The sequence below is a fragment of the Dreissena polymorpha genome, chromosome 5 (assembly GCF_020536995.1).
Source record: "Dreissena polymorpha isolate Duluth1 chromosome 5, UMN_Dpol_1.0, whole genome shotgun sequence".
In the NCBI taxonomy this organism is placed as follows: domain Eukaryota; kingdom Metazoa; phylum Mollusca; class Bivalvia; order Myida; family Dreissenidae; genus Dreissena; species Dreissena polymorpha.
In genome coordinates this window covers 93,604,161-93,619,273 of record NC_068359.1, presented here as the reverse complement: position 1 = coordinate 93,619,273, position 15,113 = coordinate 93,604,161, and the positions used below count along the sequence as shown (strand labels likewise).

Genomic DNA, 15,113 nt, shown 5'->3' with positions numbered 1-15,113 from the left:
TCCTCCAGGCGTCTCGGTTCTGGGCGAGTCTCTCAAGCTAGCCCCATGTTTGACCCATCTGCTTAGCATCTGCATCCAGGTCACGGCGCCAGGTGTTTCTAGGCCGCCCTCTCTTCGTTTTCCCTTGGGGGTTCCATGTTAGGGATTGCCTTGTGGTATTGGGTGTAGGCTTGCGAAGGGTGCGGCCTATCCACCTCCAAAGTCTCTGAAGGATGTCTTCTTCAACTGGCTGCTGGTTTGTTCTTCTCCATAATTCTTCGTTGGAGATCTTGTCTGGCCAGCAGATCTTGAGGATCTTCCTGAGGCAGGTGTTGATGAAGACCTGTATTTTCTTTATGGTGGTGACAGTGGGTCTCCAGGTCTCTGCTCCATAGAGGAGTAGCGGCTTCACGATGGTATTGAAGAGCCTAATCTTGGTGGTGATGCCAATTACGCTGGATCCCCAGATGTTCTTCAGCTGATGGAAGGCTGCTCGTGCTTTACCGATGCGGGTTCTGACATCTGTATCCGTTCCTCCCTGGTTGTCCAGAATGCTGCAGAGATAGGTGAAGCTGTCAACCTTGGAGAAGAGCCAAATCATCGGCAAAGTCAAGGTCTTCCAACTGTTCCCAGAGTGTCCACTGAATTCCATTCTATTTCTGCTCCGTTGATGTCTTCATTACCCAGTCTATGGCCAGCAGGAATAGGAAAGGTGAGAGTAAACAGCCTTGCCTTACACCAGTTCTCACTTCTAAGGCATCCGTGAGCTGTCTGCCGTGAACAATTCTGCAGGTCATGTCCTCATAAGACTTCCTGATGATGTTGGTGATCTTTTATGGCACTCTGTAGTGTCTCAGAAGTCTCCAGAGGGACTCCCTGTCAACGCTGTCAAACGCCTTTATATAGTCAATAAAGTTGACATACAACGGCGAATTCCACTCCAGGGATTGTTCCAGAATGATGCCCAAGGTTGCGATCTGATCCGTGCACGATCTCCCCTTTCGGAAGCCTGCTTGTTGGTCACGGAGATGCGGGTCTACTGTGTCTTTCATTCGGTTCAGTAGGATGCGATTAAACACCTTTCCTGGGATGGACAACAGCGTGATTCCTGGGTAGTTGGAGCAGGAACTGAGGTCGCCTTTTTTGGAAAGCTTGATGAGGTAACCCTCTTTCCACTCTATTGGGATTTCTTCTTCTTCCCATATCTTGCTGAAGAGCGGGTGTAGTAGGTCCACACTGGTCTCCACGTCAGCCTAAGCGCTTCTGCCGGTATGCTGTCAGGTCCTGCAGATTTGCCGTTCTTCAATTGTTTGATGGCTCTGCTGATCTCTTCCTTTGTGGGAGCGCAGCATTTGATTGGCAGATCGTTGTAGCTGGCAGAATCTCCAGTGGGTTCACAGGGGCTGGCCTGTTGAGTAGCTCTTGGAAGTGCTCAATCCACCTCTTCTTCTGCCCTACATCATCTGGTATTACTCCTCCATTTTTGTCCCTTACTGGCCTCTCTGGCTTGGCAAACTTTCCTGCTAATCTCTTTGTGATGGAGTACAGATCTTTCGTTCTGTTCTGATAGGCTGCCTCTTCCGCCTCTGTTGCAAGCGTCTCTAGGTAGTTCCTCTTGTCTTCTCTGATACTTCGCTTGACGCTCCTATTTGCTTCGGTGTACTCTTTTTGCGCTTTCACTTTTGTGGCTTGTGTTCTGCTGTTGTTTACACTTGCCTTCTTTTCTCGTCTTTCCTCAACTTTCTGAAGCCTCTCTGCAGACATCCACTCCTTGTGGTTGTAAAGACTTGGGGCCCAGTACTTCTTGGCATGTTGAAGTCACATTCTGCCACTTCTGCTCTATCGTCCCTTCTTCAAGCAGTTCCTCTAGGACCTGGAACTTGTTGGAGAGAGTGACCTTGAACTCTTCTTGCTTCAAGGTGTCTTTCAGAGTGGCAGTGTTGTACCGTTGGCGTTGGTTGGGCCCCCCCTGTCCAACTCTTCTTCAGCTTTAGTTTCAATGGGGCGACAAGGAGATGATGGTCCGAAGCCACGTCTGCTCCTCGCTTGACAAGGTACATCCTGAAGAGAGCGACTAAAACTCCTTACGATGCACAAGTGGTCAATCTGGTTCTCAGTTGACAGGTCTGGTGACACCCAAAATGCTGTTCTGTGGTGGAAAACACTTCCTCCTGACCAGGTTACTTGTTGCGCACAGGTCGGCGAATCTCTCCCCGTTGTCGTTCATCTCGCCTAACCCTTGCTTTCCCATGATCTCCTCATATCCTCTGTTGTCACTGTCGATCTTGGCGTTGAAGTCACCCATTAGAATAATGATGTTTCTCTTTGGTCTGTCTTGTATGATGGTTGACAGTCTATTGTAGAAGTTGTCCTTCTCATCCTCTGTTCTGTCGTTTGTTGGGGCGTATCACTGGATTATGTCCATGTTGATCATCTTCTTCTTTGTAAGGAAAGAGGCCTTCATGATCCGAGGTCTGTGTGCCTCCAACCCGATGAGCGCTCTCTGTGCCGACTTGGAAAGCATTAAGGCTACTCCCTGGGTGTGTGCTGCATCCTCCTGCTCATGCCCCGAGAACAACAGTAACTCACTGGAAGTCAGTGGCTTCTGCCCAGAGCCAGTCCATCTTGATTCACTGATTCCTAGGATGGTGAGGTTGAACTTCCTCATCTCTGCGGCCACTTGTGCTGTCTTCCCGGTCTCATACATGGTTCGGACATTCCATGTACCGATGGCGGTAGTGGTCCTGGTGGAGATGATGGTCTTTGGCCTGATGGCTTCCAGTTGACACTGGCTTTCACCGTCCGGCGTCATACGTCCTCCAGCTGGAGGTCCACCTCCTCCTAGGTCCGTGATGTCTGTTGTTATTCTGTTTGGCGTTTATTTGTTCCAGTACAATTCTAGAAATTTTATAGAACAGTTCTAAAACGTTTCGCATGGGAAGTTACTCTCAGAAGACACCAGTCACCGAAAATACAGTTAATCCTGCAGCAGTAAGCTTGTGGATGATTGATATGCCATAAACTGTGTTTTACGTCATAAAGGCGTCGCGTCGCTTATTCCACAAATTATTTTTTCTGATATTATGATAGGAAATGTAATCAACAAGTAAAAGTGACAAGTATACCTGTGTATCCCATATGGTTTCACTATTAGATCTATTAGCGGCAGCAATTAGTACAACAGCTCTGTCCATGAACAATAAACCTAGATTTATATTATGGGCTGACATAAATACCGCTGTTGTCTTTCAAGTGTACTAGGAATGTCTGTTGATGATTCCAGACCTATTAAGCCTTATATTTTCCACGCGAGAGGAGAGTAAATTATTGTCAGCTTGAAGACAGTTAACATGTATGTAATACATTTGTGTAACATATATTACACAGAAAACAAGTTTTTCAGTTGCTGAACACTGTTGTACCCACTAGTGCCAAATTGACAGAGAAAAATTCAGACCTGCAAGTTATATAAATATTGTGATTATGTTTTATAGTATATAAATAAATAATATTATCAAGTAAATTGTCCGTGCTATGTGAAATGGGATTTATTGAATGTGCGTATAGTGTCATCCCAGATAAGCCTGTAGCCTGTGCAGTCTGCACAGGCTTATCAGGGATGACACTTTAAGCACATGCATTAAACCCCCTTTTAACAGAGCAAAGCCTTAATATAAAGGGATAGTTTTTCGTTTACAGTCTCTTCTTAGTAAAAATGCAGTTTATGCGGAAAGTGTCATCCCTGATTAGCATGTGCAAACTGCACAGGCTAATCTGGGATGACACTTTAGCACATGAATTAAACCCCTTTTTCACAGAGCAAGGTCCAAATATAAATGAATTCCATAGGCCACTCCCTTTCACTTTCATCAGCAACTTAACACATAGGCCACTCCCTTTCACCTTCATCAGCAACTAAACACATAGGCCACTCCCGTTCACTTTCATCAGCAACTTAACACATAGGCCACTCCCTTTAACTTTCATCAGCAACTTAACACATAGGCCACTCCCTTTCACTTTCATCAGCAACTTAACACATAGGCCACTCCCTTTCACTTTCATCAGCAACTTAACACATAGGCCACTCCCTTTCACCTTCATCAGCAACTTAACACATAGGCCACTCCCTTTCACCTTCATCAGCAACTTAACATCATGAGAGATGCTGTTTGAAACTGAATACTCCAGTTACTTCAAGCTGACATATTTTCTCAATCTGTTTCAAGATAACTTTTATGCACATATAACATTACACAGCTGAATAAAATGGGTAACAATAAGTTCAGCTATAAACTATAGCTTTGTCACAGACGTGACGAATACCCCCACATGCCGCATTGACACATAATATTTTGCATGCCGTCTCCACAAAAAAACAGCGGACACCATGCTCAATTTTTAAAACGCACTAAGTGACCCCTTGACCTAGTTTTTGACCCAGAAAGGCCCATGTTCTAACTTGGCATTAAGATCATCTCCATAAAACTTCTGACCAAGCTTGGTGAAGATCAGATGTAAACTACTTGAATTAGAGAGCGGACACCATGCTGAATGTTAAAAAACGCACTAAGTGACCCCGTGAACTAGTTTTAGGCCCAAATGGCCCATGTTCAAACTTGTCCTAGAGATCATTTAGATAAAACTTGTGACCTAGTTTGGTGAGGATTGGATAAAAACTACTTGAATTAGAGAGCGGACAACATGGTGAGGTTTAAAATGCACTAAGATACCCCGTGACCTAGTTTTTGACCCGGCATGACCCATATTCAAACTTGACCTAGGCATCATCTAGATACAACTTCTGACCAAGTTTGGTGAAGATTGGATGAAAACTACTTGAATTAGAGAGCAGACAATATTGTGATGTTTAAAACGCCCTAAGTGACCACGTGACCTTGTTTTTGACCCAGCATGACCCATATTCAAACTTGCTCTAGACGTTATCAAGATACAACTTCTGACCAATTTTAGTGAAGATTGGATAAAAACTACTTGAATTAGAGAGCGGACGATATGGTAGGGTTTAAAACACACTAAGTGACCCCGTGACCTAGTTTTTGACCCGGCATGGCCCATGTTTGATCTTGACCTATACATCATCTAGTTACAACTTCTGACCAAGTGTGGTGAAGATCAGATTTAAACCACTTGAAACAAAGAGCAGACACCATGCTCAATGTGTAAAACGTTTGAAGTGACCTAGTTTTTGACCTGGCAAGGCCCATGTTCGAACTTAGCCTTAAGATCATCTAGATACAACTTCTGACCAAGTTTGGTGAAGATCAGATGAAAACTACTTGAATTAGAGAGCGGACAACATGCTGATTGTTTAAAACGCACTAAGTGACCCCGTGACCTAGTTTTTGACCCGGCAAGGCCCATGTTCGAACTTGGCCTTAAGATCATCTAGGTACAACTTCTGACCAAGTTTGGTGAAGATTGGATAAAAACTACTTGAATCAAAGAGCGGACAACATGGTGAATGTTTAAAACACACTTAGTGACCCCGTGACCTAGTTTTTCACCCGGCATTGCCCATGTTCGAACTTGACCTACACATCATCTAGTAACAACTTTTGACCCAGTGTGGTGAAGATTGGGTGAAAACTACTTGAAATAGAGAGCCGACACCATGCTCAATGTGTAAAACGTACTAAGTGACCCCGTGACCTAGTTTTAGACCCGGCATGGACCCATGTTCGATCTTGACCTTCACATCATCTAATTACAACTTTTGACCCAGTGTGGTGAAGATCAGATTTAAACTACTTGAAATAGAGAGCGGACACCATGCTCAATGTGTAAAATGTACTAAGTGACCCCATGACCTAGTTTTTGACCCGGCAAGGCCCATGTTCGAACGTGGCCTAGACATCATATAGATACAACTTCTGACCAAGTTTGGTGAAGATCGGGTGAAAACTACTTGAATTAGAGAGCAGACAACATGCTGAATGTTTAAAACGCACAAAGTGACCCAGTGACCTAGTTTTTGACCCGGCAAGGCCCATGTTCGAACTTGGCCTTAAGATCATCTAGATACAACTTCTGACCGAGTTTGGTGAAGATCGGATGAAAACTACTTGAAATAGAGAGCGGACACTTAATATGGACCGACAGGCAGACCGACAGACAAGCTCACTACTATATACCCCCGTAAACTTCGTTCGTGGGGGTATAATTATTTTAAATAGAATTCACATGATTAAAATAACCAGCGTTATGAATTAATAAAATTCTCTATGGTTTTTGTTAATTGATAATGCAAAATAACAATAATTAAAGTATGCTAAATGTACAAGTCTGTGTTCAATATTCTATGTTATAGTTCTTAATTTAACTTCACATAATTCATCTATGTTAAAATATAAACCAAAATTATGGAAAACAAGCCTATACAGATTATCTCAACAAATACAACCCTGCAAGTAAAAAACATGAGTATCAAAGCATTTCAACATATTCCAATACCTAATCAAAGCCATATAAAATGAAGCCCTACAATGAGAATTATTTCTTTACTAAAGAAGTACAATTGATACCTACTGGAAAATTTTACTCCCCATTTACTCTCAAATTACTGAAGCCTTGTTGCCAAAGACATATGCCTAATGGAGAGTTATTATGTGAACACATTAAAAGGAATAAGACAAAGACAAGTTTGAAGTAATGCCTAATGGGACATTTGTTCAATTATGTTTAAAACGTTGTAACTATATTGTCATCATTAAATGGAAAAAACTTAATGCATCATTACTGCCAATGATTTGATATAGGCAGACCAAGTAACCCTAGTGACAAGTCTTTTCAATGTTGGTGACCAATAACAACCCATGGCTTTCTCTGTAACAAAATACATCTATGCTGACCAAATACATACACAACCACAATTGTGGCTATCCCATATACTAACACAAATTAATACTATTAACTAGCAACCTGCTTTAATTCTACTAAAAGACTAATTCTTGGTAACCTATCTTTGTTACTCTAAAGACATACAAAACTTCATTAATTCAGTTGTACAGAGTTTGAACAAAACTATTATTATAAACAATCCACATTACAATGGGGACCTAATGTTGGCATACTTTACTTATCCCTCCAGTATGGTATTAACTAAAAATGAGACTTTTCCAAGTAACATCTCAGTGTAAGCATGGTCATCTATATTGCCATTCCTGAGGCTGTTTTACAGTCACCCATCTAACTACATCAAGATCTGAGCAGAAACCTAGAGCTATAAAGGAACCAAAATTCATCTCAACTTTCATTGGACATACTTCCAATCCTAACAAAATGCAGCCACAGCAACAGAAGGACATGATCATCAACTTCAAAACACATACAAAAACACCTTATTCACTAGTAGGCCAAAGAGAGACAGGAAAATGGGACTTCTTAATAACAAGAGGGCCATGATGGCCCTGTATTGCTCCACTGTTTTTTTATGCGAAAAAAACGTGCAATGCCCATGGGTTGAAATGTACTCAAGCATGTGACTTTCTCTTTCTATCCCTCGTCCCACTGGGCGCTTTAAGTTGGAAATGTGAGCATTTTTATAAATGGAAAAAGTTACTACCGTGTTAACTAAACAGACTAAAAAGCCTGGGAATTGTTGCACAGGTCCTTTGCTTATAACGTTGGAACATTTATCTCTCCAAAAGATATTGTCGTTCTTTCTATTTCACATATTTTTAGATGCTGAAGATCAAATGTACGCATTTGATTTGAAACAGATTCACAAGACCCATATGAATCAAAATGCCTTAACCCTTTACCAAACGTCCAACATTTTGGACATTCCCAATTTGAAAGAGGTTGCAGACGACAATTAAATTATAATGGAATCTGAAGGAAATGATCAGTAGGGAAGAAATAATTGTGGTAAAAGGAGAAATTGCTCATCTTGAGCAATTTCTCCTTTTATCACAATTATTTATTAAGTTGTCAGCTACAAACCTGTAAAATCCTGCTATTGTTTGGTAAAGGGTTAATAATCTCTGGTTCCTTCTTAACAGCCTGTCACACATTTATAACAAATACAATAGTAGCATATTTCTTTGTAAAGAATCATCTCAAAATATAAAAGGGCTGTTTGTAAAAAATGCATGCCCCCCCATATGGGCTGTCAGTTGTAGTGGCAGCCATTGTGTGAATACGTTATGTGGCACTGTGACCTTGACCTTTGACCAAGTGACCTAAAAATCAATAGGGGTCATCTGCGAGTCATTATCAATGTTCCTATGAAGTTTCATGATCCTTGGCGTATTAGCTTTCTTGAGTTATCATCCGGAAACCATTTTACTGTGTAAAGTCACAGTGACCTTGACCTTTGACCTAGTCACCTGAACGTCAATAGGAGTCATCTGCGAGTCATGATCAATGTATCTATTCAGTTTCATGATCCTAGGTGTAAGCCTTCTTGAGTTATCATCCAGAAACCATTTTTCTAAGTTGAGTCACCGTGACCTTTACCTTTGACCTAGTGACCTGAAAATCAATAGGGGTCATCTGCGAGTCATGATCAATGTACCTTTGAAGTTTCATGATCCTAGGCATAAGCATTCTTGAGTTATCATCAAGAAACCATTTCAATATTTTTGGTCACCGTGATCTTGATCTTTGACCTAGTGACCTAAATATCAATAGGGGTCATCTGCGAGTCATAATCAATGTACCTATGAAGTTTCATGATCCTAGGCATAAGTGTTCTTGAGTTAACATCCGGAAACCATTTTACAATTTGGGTCACCGTGACCTTGACCTTTGACCTAGTGACCTGAAATCAATAGGGACATCTGCGAGTCATGATCAATGAACCTATGAAGTTTCATGATCAAGCGTTCTTGAGTTATCATCCGGAAACCATTTTACTATTTCCGTTCACCGTGACCTTGACCTTTGACCTAGTGACCTCAAAATAAATAGGGGGTCATCTGCGAGTCATGAACAAATTTGGTAGAGGACTATTAGATATCACTTCATACCAAATTTTATTAGCCCTAGGCTCTATAATAATGAACAAGAAGATTTTTAAAGTTTGCACAAAATAGGCCTCAGTTAAGCATATGTTCATTTTTGTGACCCCCGGGGCAGGGTCAAATATGTCCCCAGGGGCATAATTTGAACAAACTAAGTAGAGACCTATTAGATGTCACTACATACTGAATTTGGTAGAAATAGACCCAATAGTTATAAGATTTTTAAAGTTTGCACAAAATGGGCCCAATATAAGCATAATATTATGTTCAATTTTGGGGAACGGTCAAATTTGATCCCAGGGGCTTAATTTGAACAAATTTGGTAGAGGACTATTAGATGTCATTACATACCAATTTTGGTAGCCCTATACCATATGGTTATGGACAAGAAGATTTTTAAAGTTTGCACAAAACAGGCCTTTTATAAGCAAATTTTCAATTATTTTTACCCCCCCCCCCCCCAGGCAGGGTCAAATTTGACCCCAGGGGCTTAATTTGAAGAAACTTGGTAGAGGACTATAAGATGCCACTACATACCAAATTTGGTAGCCCTAGGCCCTATGGTTATGGACAAGAAGATTTCTAAAGTTTTCACAAAATAGGCCTTATATAAGCAAATTTTCAATTGTTTTACCCCCCGGGGCAGGGTCCAATGTGACCCAAGGGGCATTATTTGAAGAAACTTGGTAGAGGACTATAAGATGTCACTACATACCAAATTTGGTAGCCCTAGGCCCAATGGTTACGGACTAGAAGATTTTTAAAGTTTTCACAAAATAGGCCTTATATAAGCAAATATTCAATTTTTTACCCCCCTGGGCAGGGTCAAATTTGACCCCAGGAGCATAATTTGAACAAATTTGGAAGAGGTTCACCCCAGGAACATTCCTGAGAAATTTCATCAGAATTGGACCAGTAGTTTAGGAGAAGATGTTTAAAGAAAAAGTTAACACACGGACGGACACACGGATGCATGCACGACAGACACAGGGCCATTACCCCGCCTCTGGCCAGTGGAGGCTAAAAATGGATGATTTTTAAGGCAGAACATCAACATAAATCCTGTTTGTTTTCAAAACACATCCAATATAGACAATCTTTTTAAAGAAATATGACTGTCCATTTAAACATGCTGGAGTTTATAGTTGTACGCTGCTCTGAATTGCATGTTGTCTACTTGCAACCAGCTGTTATTGCTTCTTAGTAACAAACATCTTTCATTACTTGATTGAAGCTCCTATTCTGGCCAAAGTAAACATATGTTGCTCTTAGTAAAATAATTAAGAAATATCTGTATAATTATTTTAAATGAAGATAAAGAATAGCACACAGACATTAAGAAAATCAAATCATACTTTGGAGGGTGAAATCCCAAAAACCGTTTTGTTGGACTTTTTAAGCATCAAATGTCATGATTTGCTAAGACAAAATGACGATTTCACAGAGAAAATTGCATTAGCATTACTATCATTTGATGGTGCATACATACATTCTTATCATTGTGACTGAAGTGAAGAAAAACTAATCATTATCATATTTGCTGTTTATTGCATCTAATAAAAGGTTTTACTAGTGTCTACTTATTTCTTTCTTTATTTTTTTCTGCACTAATGTACACCTATTGCATGTACATACAACACACACATTTGGGATTAATTTGCCTCCTAATGTCATATACATCAACTTTATTTTTGTTACTAGGCATTACATGTAACATGTGATATGCAACACAAAAAAGGAACATGACGTCAGTGCAAAAAAGTGGCTCACAAAAGAAAACCACATCACAAACTGTTAAGAAACAGAAAGGTTTGCAATGAACATGTTTACACCATCTATATTTGATTGGCAGCATAACCAACAGCTGTCATGCATACAAAGTTGAGGCTTACTCTTATTATAAAAGCAATCAGGGACACTCATTGATCATGTTTCAATTAATTTGGTGTCCCCAATCTACTTTGTGCAGGCATTTGTTAAATGCACTGTTTGATTTAATTACGAACTACAATCATTACATTAATGTCTCTAATGACCAACAGATTGTGCCCAACAAGAAATTAGATGGCTGCATCTAGAACATTCCACACTGAAGATTTAACCTAGTATTGCACCAAACATAACTCTGCATCAGCTCTGATAGGTCTCCTGATCAAATAATACCTAGCTGCTGATAAGATTTGCAATTCATACATAGAATTGGTCTAATGGCCACTCTCTGTTGGTGATAACTACCTAATTAGTAATTTAGCTTTAAGGGGACACCAGCATTCCCATTGGCTAAGGTTTCAATTTAATACATCATGTTAAAGTGGCTTTATTGTTGGCAATAAGATAGGAGATGTACTATATATGTATGTATGCAAGACATTTATACAGCCATGAGGCAGTAAGTACAATTTTATCCTATTACCAGATGAAAATTGATAGTATAACAATGATCGTATAAACATGAGCTTTATACTATCGCTATTTTTAGATCAGATTTGGGGTTTACCAAAAATTGGAGAATCTGTTTTTGTCAACTACGGAAAAACTAAATCGTAAAAAAATGCCATATTTGACAGTTATTAATGGAAAATTGTGAGGAAATAATAGGATAAATAGAATATTATGTGAGTTTTGGATAAAGATCAAGTTTATCATGCTCGGCACGAACCATGTTAGCGCTCGGCAAGCCTCGCGCTACATCGGTTCTAAGCCTCGCCTGATAAACTTGATCTTTATCCAAAGCTCACATAATATTCTATATTTATTGGCTAAATAAGCATCTTACCTACACACAACACACAATTTTAAACCTATGGACACACACAATTTAAGCACAATATCTCCATTCTTTTTTTTTTTAATTTCAGCAAGATTGACCTTGGCCCCAAATGCAACCCTTGCCAGGTCCTCTTGTCAGACAGAGAGGCAACCCTTGCCAGGTCCTCTTGTCAGATAGAGAGGCAACCCTTGCTAGGTCCTCTTGTCAGATAGAGAGGATTTTCGGCACACAAATGTTAACTTTAATTTTTTAACTACAAAAAGGGGCATAATTCTGCTTAACCCTTTCTAACTCAGAAGCAAAGTGAAAATGGCCAGGTGCAAACAACAAAAACCATAACAGCCTGCAAGTAACTCGCAGTCTGTTAGGTTTCATGCTGTTTGCTGCTCATCAGTGACTAAGGGTTTAAAAAGAAGCCTTATAAACTTGAATTGAGTAAGAAAGGTCTCTAATTAAATTTAACTTTCTGAGAGACTTAAAATGCATCAAAATACCTATCTAAGGGGTAAAGGGTTAATTACAGGTCAGAGTAAAGGGCTTTGGTCTGTGTCCTCTACTGATGATCATAAAAAACTGTTTGATTGAATACCTTTAGTAGATCTAGTTACAAACATATGTACATGTTGCACCCAAACTTGACCTACATTTCATCTTGCAAGCAATCCTTAACCAGACATTTAATAGTAAATTCAAAATGGGACATAATCTTGCAAAAAAGCTGGTAACAGTAGTCAAGTTACTATATAGGGAGTAGCATACATTCATTCTGACTGTAAAAGCAGTATGAGGTCTTCGTCAGTGAATGTTCAAGAAGAACCTGAAAACATATGTTCAATGTTATTTCAATATCTAACAAATATACAGATATATGCAGTGACATGCAAAATTTAAACCAGTATGGTGCAATGGTTAAGGGATATGACCAGCATGGTGCAATGGTCAAGGGATATGACCAGTATGGTGCAATGGTCAAGGGATATGACCAGCATGGTGCAATGGTCAAGGGATATGACCAGTATGGTGCAATGGTCAAGGGATATGACCAGTATGGTGCAATGGTCAAGGGATATGACCAGTATGGTGCCATGGTCAAGGGATATGACCAGTATGGTGCAATGGTCAAGGTATATGACCAGTATGGTGCAATGGTCAAGGGATATGACCAGTATGGTGCAATGGTCAAGGGATATGACCAGTATGGTGCATTGGTCATGGGATATGACCAGCATGGTGCAATGGTCAAGGGATATGACCAGCATGGTGCAATGGTCAAGGGATATGACCAGTATGGTGCAATTGTCAACGGATATGACCAGTATGGTGCAATGGTCATGGGATATGACCAGCATGGTGCAATGGTCAAGGGATATGACCAGTATGGTGCTTTTTTCATCAGCCAGTGTTTTTACACTCCATGTTTGTACAGTTGCAGCTCTGCTTGCAATTCCTGTTCCTCATTTAACACAAGCAAAGGGAGGTTACCAACATGAAGATGTTCTTCTTTTGAATGCGGTTAGTGTCCTTCTTCTACAAAACTTGTCTGAATTTTTTTTTCAACAACAATATCATATTCAGAGGGAAAATAAGTTTAGATTGTGCAATTTGACAGATGGAAATATCAAGAAAGGAACAAAAACGTTTCCTGTCCTGTTAACTTTTTCTTTCCTTTCGCATCATCCTGGCATGAAAACTTACAACATCTGTCCATATGTGTTCAAAAATGACTGTCATAATTATCCCCTTTAAGGGACTGTCAACCACGAATGACAAAAAAAGAAAAGTTCTAAATACCGTATTTTTTACAATTATTAGTTTATATTGATAAAATTTCACAACTGGTATACTACATTACTTGAAAAAAGTTCATAATTACAGTAGATTCGGTAATAACATTTTGCAATGTGAAATTGAAAGTACATCGCGAAAATAGGTGACATAACAATATACACACTATAAATAACCCAAGTAGATTGATCATTTTATATATGAAATATATCCATTTCACTACATGTATACACATGCACAATTTGCATCCTACCACGTGACAATGATGATCAATCTACTGGCGTAATTTATAGTTAACTGGTAGTTATACCTGGTAGACATACCCAGTAAAATTAAATTGCCGAATATACTGAAAATATGAAGACTTCAAGTAATGCTATATACCAGTCGGGATATTTTAATCTATATAAACTAATAATTGTAAAAAAATACAGTATTTTTATAACTTTTCTTTTCTTCGTCGTCGTGGTTGACAGTCCCTTTAAAGCACAATATAATTGCAGACTAACATACACCAATACAAGTTAAACATATTGAAAGACAAGCATTATTATGTCTCCGTACTGCTTGAGGTCTGAGCACACAGTCATGAACACTCCGTACTGCTTGAGGTCTGAGCACACAGTCATGAACACTCCGTACTGCTTGAGGTCTGAGCACACAGTCATGAACACTCCGTATTGCTTAAGGTCTGAGTACACAGTCATGAACACATCAAACTCCGTACTGCTTGAGGTCTGAGCACACAGTCATGAACACTCCGTACTGCTTGAGGTCTGAGCACACGGTCATGAACACTCCGTACTGCTTGAGGTCTGAGCACACAGTCATGAACACTCCGTACTGCTTGAGGTCTGAGTACACAGTCATGAACACATCAAACTCCGTACTGCTTGAGGTCTGAGCACACAGTCATGAACACTCCGTACTGCTTGAGGTCTAAGCACACAGTCATGAACACTCCGTACTGCTTGAGGTCTGAGCACACAGTCATAAACACATCAAACTCTGTACTGCTTGAGGTCTGAGCACACAGTCATGAACACATCAAACTCCGTACTGCTTGAAGTCTGAGTACACAGTCATGAACACATCAAACTCTGTACTGCTTGAGGTCTGAGTACACAGTCATGAACACATCAAACTCCGTACTGCTTGAGGTCTGAGTACACAGTCATGAACACATCAAACTCTGTACTGCTTGAGGTCTGACCACACAGTCATGAACACTCCGTACTGCTTGAGGTTTGAGCACACAGTCATGAACATTCCGTACTGCTTGAGGTCTGAGCACACAGTCATGAACACTCCGTACTGCTTGAGGTCTGAGTACACAGTCATGAACACATCAAACTCCGTACTGCTTGAGGTCTGAGCACACAGTCATGAACACTCCGTACTGCTTGAGGTCTGAGTATACAGTCATGAACACATCAAACTCCGTACTGCTTGAGGTCTAAGCACACAGTCATGAACACTCCGTACTGCTTGAGGTCTCAGCACACAGTCATGAACACATCAAACTCTGTACTGCTTGAGGTCTGAGCACACAGTCATGAACACATCAAACTCCGTACTGCTTGAGGTCTGAG

The 15,113-nt window shown here is 40.3% G+C and overlaps 2 protein-coding genes across 4 annotated transcripts in view; one reads left to right on the top strand and one right to left on the bottom strand.

The window, feature by feature from the left end:
* The window catches only part of LOC127832136 (poly(rC)-binding protein 3-like), a 183,756-nt gene that overhangs the window by 84,031 nt on the left and 84,612 nt on the right, over positions 1 to 15,113 (bottom strand). The gene's annotated exons all lie outside the window — the stretch shown is intronic.
* LOC127831469 (putative eggshell protein) lies at positions 12,642 to 13,503 on the top strand. The gene is made up of 2 exons (XM_052356453.1): positions 12,642 to 13,116; positions 13,484 to 13,503. Exons 1-2 carry the CDS (start codon positions 12,642 to 12,644, stop codon positions 13,501 to 13,503), a joined length of 495 nt encoding a protein of 164 aa, XP_052212413.1.

Coding starts and splice junctions, on each gene's coding strand:
- LOC127831469 (XM_052356453.1), top strand. CDS start 12,642: ATGGTTAAGGGATATGACCAGCATGGTGCAATGGTCAAGGGATATGAC. Junction 13,117..13,483: donor CAAGGGATATGACCAGTATG/GTGCTTTTTTCA, acceptor ATCCCCTTTAAG/GGACTGTCAACCACGAATGA.